This window comes from the organism of the source record quoted next, unplaced genomic scaffold (assembly GCF_019419815.1).
Source record: "Pyrus x bretschneideri cultivar Hongxiangsu unplaced genomic scaffold, Pyrus_bretschneideri_v1 Contig22, whole genome shotgun sequence".
Classification (NCBI taxonomy): Eukaryota; Viridiplantae; Streptophyta; class Magnoliopsida; order Rosales; family Rosaceae; genus Pyrus; species Pyrus x bretschneideri.
Genome location: NW_025999524.1, coordinates 5,647,028 through 5,656,346, shown reverse-complemented (window position 1 = coordinate 5,656,346; position 9,319 = coordinate 5,647,028). Strand labels below are relative to the sequence as shown.

At 39.9% G+C, this 9,319-nt stretch overlaps 1 protein-coding gene across 1 annotated transcript; it reads left to right on the top strand.

Moving 5' to 3' along the window:
* Nucleotides 1-854: 854 nt before the first annotated feature.
* On the top strand, nucleotides 855-4,693 carry LOC125477513 (serine/threonine-protein kinase BRI1-like 2). The gene has a single exon (XM_048584662.1). It carries the CDS (start codon nucleotides 1,066-1,068, stop codon nucleotides 4,558-4,560), a length of 3,495 nt encoding a protein of 1,164 aa, XP_048440619.1. The 5' UTR covers nucleotides 855-1,065; the 3' UTR covers nucleotides 4,561-4,693.
* The last annotated feature ends 4,626 nt before the right edge of the window (nucleotides 4,694-9,319 follow it).

The following is a 9,319-nucleotide window of genomic DNA, read 5'->3' as shown; positions in this document are numbered from 1 at the left end:
TCTTCATTAATGATCGCTTGCAAGGCACCAACCCTCCCTCAATAGATAAAAGACTGTTGTACATAGAAATCCCTGGCTCATTCCCCTCTATCGGATTTTATTAATAATAAGAAAAAGAAAAAGAAAAAAGTAAAACAAGCGGGGGGACTACACATGGACTTTTTGTTACCTTATATTTTTGGCGCAATGTTTTATAATGTTAGTGTAAAAACTAACGTTAAACTGTAATGTAACATAAAATCAATATAAAATCTCATTTTGAGAGAATCTCCTTAACATTAAAAGAAAAGCAAAAATTGGAGGCATCATAACTTCCCATGCCAAATGCCATTAACCCCCAGACTACCTTTGATGATGTTGCCTCCTCCTGTATCTGTGGGCCTCTCTCTATTTCTCTTCACTCCCTTCCTCCTCTCTACATTTTTATCTTTCCAGGCAGGGCAATGGAACAGTATCATTCCTTCTCCTTCAAATTTCAGCCCTTGGGTCCCACACTACTCTACTCTCTTCTTCTCCGAGAAAATCTACTTTGTCACCAATAATATACGATCATGTATTGATATTTCTGGTTACAATCTCCTCCCCCTCCTCCCTCGTGAAATGCATGCAACGACACGACTGTGAAATACCCATAGGGACAGTGTGGGTGCATGTATATCTATATATATGTATACTGCTCATTCACTTTCCCAATAGGGAACTTTCTCACGCTTACTGACAGAAAGTGGCTGTTGATTCATATACACAAACCAATATTATTTATATGAACTATTTTTTTAAGGATATAGCGCCGATCTTAGATAAAACCTGTCAGTAGGATGTGGATCCTACTCCTTTTGACCAAAAGTCAAATCAATCTCTCACTACTTTCTCCTCTCTCTCTCTCTCTCTCTCTCTACAGTTCATGGTACTCGAACCGTATAAGTACAAACCCACCACCAACCACATTCTAATTCCCTTCTTTTCTTATTCCTTTCCACGTTCCATTCTGTCCATTTTATTTAACAATATAAAGCATCACCTTTTCCTAAAGCTCCCTTCTTTCCTTTCTCACAACATTTTCTCATGATATGCACTCACTCTCACCACTCACTCCCTCACACTCTCTCTAACTTGTCTTCCGGAGAATTGCAACCTGTTTCGTCAATGGAGAACTTCAATCCAGTCCAGGTTTTTCTTCATCTGTCTGCAATACTTGTATTGGTAGGACTTCACCTTGTTTCTGTTTCCACAGCTGATCAACAAGTCACTCCATCGATCAAAACCGACGCAGTTTCTCTTCTCAACTTCAAAAAGATGATTGACTCGGACCCGAATGGCGTCTTGTCGGGTTGGAAGCTCGGCACCAGCCCATGCAGCTGGTATGGAGTTACATGCTCCATGAACCGAGCAACTCAGCTCGATCTTAGCGGTTGTTTTCTTGTCGGGACAATCTCCTTTGCACCCTTGGCCTCTCTAGACATGCTTTCTGTCTTAAATCTGCCTTCCAATAAATTCAGTATAAATTCAACCTCTTTGCTTCAACTCCCATATGCTTTGAAACAGCTCGATTTATCTTTCAACGCACTTTTCGGTGTTCTTCCTGAGACTCTTTCCTCAAAATGTCCAAATCTTGTCTCTGTGAATCTTGCTTTTAACAACTTAACCGGCCCTCTACCCAAAGATCTCTTACTGAATTCCGACAAACTTCAAACCCTCGACATCTCTTACAACAATCTAACCGGATCGATTTCTGGTCTGAGAATTGAGAAGTATTCTTGCCCTTCTTTGTTGCAGCTTGATTTGTCAGGAAACCGTATTAGGGGTTCCATTCCTGTGTCCTTGGCAAACTGCACCAGTCTCAAAACTATGAGTTTATCGACCAACAATGTGACAGGCGAAATCCCAGCATCGTTTGGGCAACTGGGCAGTCTACAGAGATTGGATCTTTCTCACAATCAGATAACCGGTTGGATACCTCCTGAATTAGGAAATGCATGCGCTCTGCTTGTCGAACTCAAGCTTTCGTTTAACAACATTACTGGTCCAATTCCAGCCTCTTTCTCCTCGTGTTCTTCGCTGGAGCTTCTCGATCTCTCTAACAACAACTTGACAGGTCCCCTACCAGATTCTATCTTTCAGAACCTCACCTCCTTACAGAGCTTGGTGTTGAGGAATAACATCATTTCTGGATCACTTCCGGGTTCCATATCAGCTTGTAAAAGCCTGCAGGTTATAGACTTGAGTTCTAATAAAATATCCGGTGTCATCCCACCAGATCTATGTCCAGGAGCCTCGTCACTTGAGGAGCTGAGAATGCCGGACAACCTCATTGTAGGCGAAATCCCTGCTCAACTGTCACAATGTTCTCAGCTGAAGACGATCGATTTTAGTTTGAACTATCTCAACGGCTCGATTCCAGCTGAGCTTGGGAAGCTGGAGAATTTGCAGCAGCTAATAGCATGGTACAATGGCTTAGAGGGGAAAATCCCACCAGACTTGGGGAAATGCAAGAATCTCAAGGATCTTATTCTCAATAATAACAATCTGAGTGGTGGAATCCCAGTTGAATTGTTCAGCTGCAGCAATCTTGAATGGATATCACTCACAAGCAATCAACTCAGTGGTGAAATCCCAGGGGAATTTGGCCTATTGACACGACTGGCGGTTCTTCAACTTGGGAACAATAGCTTGAGTGGCAAGATACCAGGAGAGCTCGGAAATTGCAGCAGTTTGGTTTGGTTGGATTTGAACAGCAACAGACTCACCGGAGAGATCCCACCTCGACTTGGGAGGCAGATTGGAGCTAAAGCACTGAGCGGAATACTCTCCGGCAATACTTTGGTGTTTGTACGGAATGTGGGAAACTCTTGTAAAGGAGTGGGAGGCTTATTAGAGTTTGCAGGAATCCGACCTGAAAGGCTTCAGCAGGACCCAACATTGAGGACTTGTGACTTCGCCAGATTGTACTCTGGTCCAGTGCTGAGTCTCTTTACAAAATACCAAACACTGGAGTATCTTGATCTATCATACAATCAGCTTCGCGGGAAAATCCCGGAAGAAATGGGGGACATGATTGCGTTGCAAGTTCTTGAGTTATCCCACAACCAGTTATCAGGTGAGATTCCAGCATCACTTGGCCAGCTCAAAGATTTAGGGGTGTTTGACGCATCACATAACAGACTGCAGGGTCATATCCCCGATTCTTTGGAGAACCTGTCTTTCTTGGTGCAAATTGATTTGTCCAACAATGAGTTAACCGGAGAAATTCCCTCTAGGGGTCAGCTGAGTACACTTCCTGCTACCCAGTATGCTAACAACCCTGGACTCTGTGGGGTCCCATTGCCCGATTGCCAGAGCAGCAATGACCAACCATCCACGACTCCGAGCGATCAGGATGCAGGCAAACAAAGTCGCAGGCCATCAGTTGCATCATTGGCTAACAGCATTGTCGTGGGGGTTCTGATTTCTCTTGCTTCGGTCTGTGTTCTGATTGTGTGGGCAATTGCAATGCGCACAAGGCGAAAGGAAGCGAAGGAGGTGAAGATGCTTAATCGCTTGCAAGCATCCCATGCGGCATGGAAGATTGACAAAGAGAAAGAACCCTTGAGCATTAATGTTGCAACTTTCCAAAGGCAGTTGAGGAAGCTCAAGTTCTCCCAACTCATTGAGGCAACCAATGGCTTCTCGGCAGATAGTCTTATCGGGTGTGGAGGTTTTGGGGAAGTGTTCAAGGCAACGCTGAAAGACGGGTCAAGTGTTGCAATCAAGAAACTTATACGGCTGAGCTGCCAAGGTGACCGTGAATTCATGGCCGAGATGGAAACTCTGGGGAAGATCAAGCATAGGAATCTTGTGCCTTTATTGGGTTATTGCAAAATTGGCGAAGAGAGGCTGCTAGTATATGAATTCATGGAGTACGGAAGCCTCGAAGAAATGCTCCATGGAAGAACAAAGACCCGTGATAGGCGGATGCTAACATGGGAGGAAAGGAAAAAGATTGCAAGAGGCGCGGCGAAGGGACTGTGTTTCCTCCACCACAATTGCATCCCTCACATCATACACAGAGATATGAAGTCAAGCAATGTATTGTTGGACAACGAAATGGAAGCAAGAGTTTCTGATTTTGGAATGGCAAGGCTCATAAGTGCTCTTGACACACACTTGAGTGTAAGCACTCTTGCAGGCACTCCTGGTTATGTTCCACCTGAATACTACCAGAGTTTCCGCTGCACTGCAAAGGGCGATGTCTACTCATTTGGGGTTGTCCTCCTGGAGCTTGTGACCGGAAAACGCCCAACAGACAAGGAAGATTTTGGGGACACTAACTTGGTCGGATGGGCGAAGATGAAGGTGAGAGAAGGGAAACAAATGGAAGTGATAGACCAAGAGTTACTTTCAGTAACTAAAGGAACGGATGAAGCAGAAGCTGACGAAGTGAAAGAGATGGTGAGGTATTTAGGGGTGACACTGCAGTGTGTCGACGACTTCCCATCAAAGAGGCCTAACATGTTGCAGGTGGTTGCCATGCTGAGAGAGCTGGTGCCTGGATCAGCAAGTGGAAGTAGTAACAGTGCTTGAAATTTGAAACAGGTCTCATGTTTCTTGTACGATTATCGATCACTCTTCATCATCATCGTTAATCACTGTAAGAATATTACAACATTTGTAAGAACCTGTTGATCAAATCGATATCAAAAAGAATTTCTTGTAACTAGTTTTGCAAATCTTTTCTTCTTCTAAGAGCAATAGAAGTGAAATTGCAAGAGTTTGAGGAGCATGTAAAGAAAGAGGGTTCTTAGTTTGGCAAACGTTGGACAATGTCGGACAGCCGGAGTTGCTTGTTTGGTAGGCAACCGCTGGATTTGAGTTTTTGACCCAAAGATTCCGTCCGGTTGGACCTTGTGGGCTATTTGTTTTATTGGTCAACAAATTGACTCGGGTAAGCCGTTCGTTTCATTCCACGTGGAAGCAATCAGCCCACCCAGCCCAAATATTGTGTTCGGTTCCAAAACTTGGGCTCGGTTGGTCTCCATTTGACATTTTAGAAACTGGGTTGAGTCTAAATTGATATGGAATCCGGCCCACTTGCAACTTGTGGTTTTAAAAAAAAAAAAAAAAAAAAAAAAAAACATCATCAACAACAAAAATTGTATTATTTAAGGGCTGTGGCTTAACTGCTACGTGTATATAGCACTCAATGCTATGGATATTTTAACCGTTAAATTTGATTGTTTTTCATCTTATTACTTAGCTCGATATCGCATTCTGTGTGGGAGGGATTTCCTATATACAAATATATGCTTGTGGGAATGGGATTGGATGTAGATTTTTATTAAGAAATGGGGACAAAGTCCGAAGATAAAGATCTCTTTCCCCAACTTTTGCACGTAGGGAATATACATGTATATATACACATATACAACTTATTCGTCCTACATTATATTATATGGTTTAGTTTTACTTTGCAGGTGGGGAAACGAACAGTGACTTTATTTCTTTCTCCCTCGCTACTTTTTATTTTCTTTAACAATGACCTTTTCTTCTTTTAATTCTTTAATATCTGACTTGCTGTAAGGTGAAATGGAAAGTTCCATCCACTCGTTCCTTCTTGTTGATGTTGGAAAAAGGTTTTGTCTCTATTTATATCTAAAGATATATAGATGCCGCCATATTATCGTTTAACAAACGAAAAAGTTAAGGTTGTACTATAAAATTTAATTATTTATATGCACATACAAGATTCATTCTTTCTTCAATGTAGATTAACACTCTCAACATATAGACAGTATTGTTTATGGAACTATAGTTTTCTCAGTTCTCTCCTTGTTTTCACTTCACTTTCTCTGCACGTACGTACGTACAAGTTTATAGAGTAAATTTTGTCCTAGTGCAATCACATGCAAAGCAATACAACTTATAATCTGCACATATCCGAACACCCCCGCGTTTGCTTAAGAGATGTTAAATTTAGTTCGATACGATATTAGTATGCGACATTCAATAAGAACCCCAAAAAAAAACATTAAGCTTTTTTATACAACTTATCTATATTAGTACTAGATTTTGTTAAGAGCTATTGCGCAGAGGAACAAACAGGGGTCAGGTAACCCCGTGGATCAGAGGCCAGAAAAATGGCTGCGCAACTCCAATAGTGACCTAATGAAAAGTTGGTGAATAACTCACGGGTGCTCGACGAAATGGTGCACTTGAAACAGGAATTGCGACATCACTCAACAAGCCTTGTGCAGTGCGCATCCACATTTTTTGCACAATGACCCGTAATTTCCAAAACATGAATTTGCAAGTGTGCATTTCGTACTGTGATTTTTCTTGAGTGTCTACAAGCACTCGATGTCCATACATATACATCTCGTCTGAACACAGATGTCCACGTTTTCACTCTGTGCAACACAAAAACGGGTGAACCGGGAAAGGATAAAAGTAAGTGGAAGTGAAAAGAGTCTCCGTAACACGCAAGGGGTAAATTTGAAAAGAAACCCTACTGAGGGATGTACCATACTACGTAGCCAACCCACTAGACAAAAAAGGAAGCCAACCATTAAAAGGTGGGAAAGAGGTGCACGTGGTCCTCACTCACGCTCTCTCTCTCTCTCTCTCTCCAAAGACATATTGAGAGAGAAAGAAAGACAAAGAAAAAGAAAAAGAAAAGCTCAAAAGCAAAGAAAGTTAGAAATGGTGATGAAATGGGCACCCTTTTGGATCACCATCGTTTTTGTGCAAGTAAAAACAGCAAAGCAAAACCACACGCAGTTTTTGAATTCTTCTTTTGCATTAAATCGTGTTTTTATTTTTTGTTTCAGAAGTTAATAAAAAGGCACTGTGTGATCTGCAGTGCTGTTGCTGCAGGACCCCTCCTCCTCCTGACTCCCTGATAAAAGTAGTATGTATGTGGCAGTCCAAGTGAGCAAGCGAGTGGGCGAGCGAGCGAGCGAGTCGTGTGTATTGTTTAAGTTGACAGGGACGAGTGCCTGAGTCTAACCATTCCAGCAGTGGCACTGAAAAACATGGTGGTCTTTTATCTTTTCTTTTATTTTTATAATTTTTTATAGCATTTAAAAGGATTGCAAATGCAGTGAAAACGACCTCCCATCTTTCTCTCCTCTCTCTCTTTTTTCTGTCATTAAATTCAATTTGGTTTCAAGTGTGTGGCATGTAGGTCAGCTTCTCTGAAAGGTGCTTTCCTATCATTTACCAAAATGGTCCCAAAATATAATTCTTCTACATGCAAGTGATAGCCTAGGACTCTAGTCTACACTAACCTACAAACAAGGGGCGAGATTAATTACCCTAATTGACGACAGACATAAAGATCGGACGGATGCACTAGCGACCCGAGTGGTCTCGGGACCATCAAGAAGCTCGGATAAATGATTGTGAGGACTTTCGAGTTGCAAGAAATACTTAAGATTGGGTATGTGGTAGAGGATAATAGTGCAACGGCGGATCGGCGACTGCAGGTTTCGCAAATATATGATTAACATAAGATAATAAGACTATTTTGTGTTTTAAAAGACTTTATCAAAACAATGTTGTTTTGAGCCTAACTATTTAAAACAAAATAATTAAAAGCAAGTCTTGTTATTAAGCTACATGAGGGAGACCCATTTTAATTAGAAAAAAAATAAAGAGAATCTATTCTCTTTCCTTCTACCCGAGATCCCAACCCAATCGCATTTTGCATTCACTTTCTCCAATTGTGTGTGATTCCTAATTCCAATTCCATTTCTCCTCTAATCCCACCCAACCGATTACCAGGCCACCACCAGCTGCTCCATGCCTCCATCTGTCTAAATTAATCATGTAGGATGTCAAAATTGATGTGTATATATTGGATGGTTAGATCATATATATATTTTAGCTTCATATCAATTGATATGGTTCTTTTGTTTTGATTAATTGATTTGTGTAGAAATAGAAGTATGGAACAATATCACAAGCGAAATCATCATCGATTAGTTCAGATAATCCTATTTCAAATAGTTAAACTCTAATTTTAGATTGCTCTAATCCTATCTCCTATAGTTCAACTCCAATTTCAGATAGTTCCAAATCATCATCAATCTGTTTTTTCTTGTATTGACAATGAAACTATCATTACATGTTTTTGGAGTATGAAACCTCGTCGTGAACAAATTTAATCTTTTTAGCTTATAATGTTGTTTGTACAAAGATATGAATGAAAAGTTGGTATTTTCAATTTTATTTTAGTCAAAACTTTTATATTGGGACCATCCGATCCTAGAATCATGGATCCACTACCTCAACTAATTGGCTTAATTCTGATTTATCATAAGAAAAATGTAATTTTGTTTATTATACAACACTGGCACATACATTTTCTTATAATAGTAAAAATAGTAGCACTCACTTGTATTAGAGAGCGTGTGATCTAAATAATCTCATTATAAGAAAATTTAATATAACAATAAATATTTTTTCACGCTCATTTTCTCCTCGTTATACAGACCCTGTTTATTTTTAACATTTGAATCAACAATAAAAACCAAATGATACAAATAAATAAAGGTGTACAGAAGAAAAATAAAATATGCGGGTAAAGGTAATTTCCCTAATTCACCTATTCAGATGTTTAAGAGTGTCCTTCGTTAATTCATTTTGATGCCCTTGAGGAACCAATGCTTAAAAAAGCTAGCATGCATCTAAACTTAACCATGCAGACTTAGTCTGAAAACGACAAATCATGGGCGAGCTTCTAAAGAAGACCTAGCTAGGGTTACTTTTTTCTTTTTGTATTTTAGTTTAATATCTAGGACGTCATAAGAACAGTTAATACACATTAGGGACAGGAATATGATAGGGCCTGATAAAGTTTGGAATCAAATTATCCCTATGATTTGATTTACACAAAAAGCTCTTAAAAATCTCCAAGATAATATGTATAATTTATCCAATGAAATACGAAGTAGAATTCTCTTTCTTCCAAATTCTCCTTATTTTTAGTTATCTACTATTTGAACGACTATGATCAATCGTCAACATTGATTAATATAGTATGGCAACGTAACAACATAGACCAGCCAGAGTACTGCATGCGACTACAGTTCAAGAAATATTGCAGATGACTTAGTGTAAACAAACTGGATAGAATACTGTGCTCTTTCATTGACATATGTTTGAGTTCGTTCCCGCAATTTAAATTAATTGAGTATATAAAGTCTTTCTTCCTCTTGAAATTACGATATAAATGCACGAACTTATTAATGCACAAGCCATTTGAAAGGAAAGTAAATCCAGAAAGTCGTATTTTTACTTCTTTTTTTTTTTCCTTTTTTGTAACAAATGAAGATATATAATA

Bases quoted from the DNA above. Each gene is read 5' to 3' on its own strand.
- LOC125477513 (XM_048584662.1), top strand. From the start codon at position 1,066: ATGATATGCACTCACTCTCACCACTCACTCCCTCACACTCTCTCTAAC.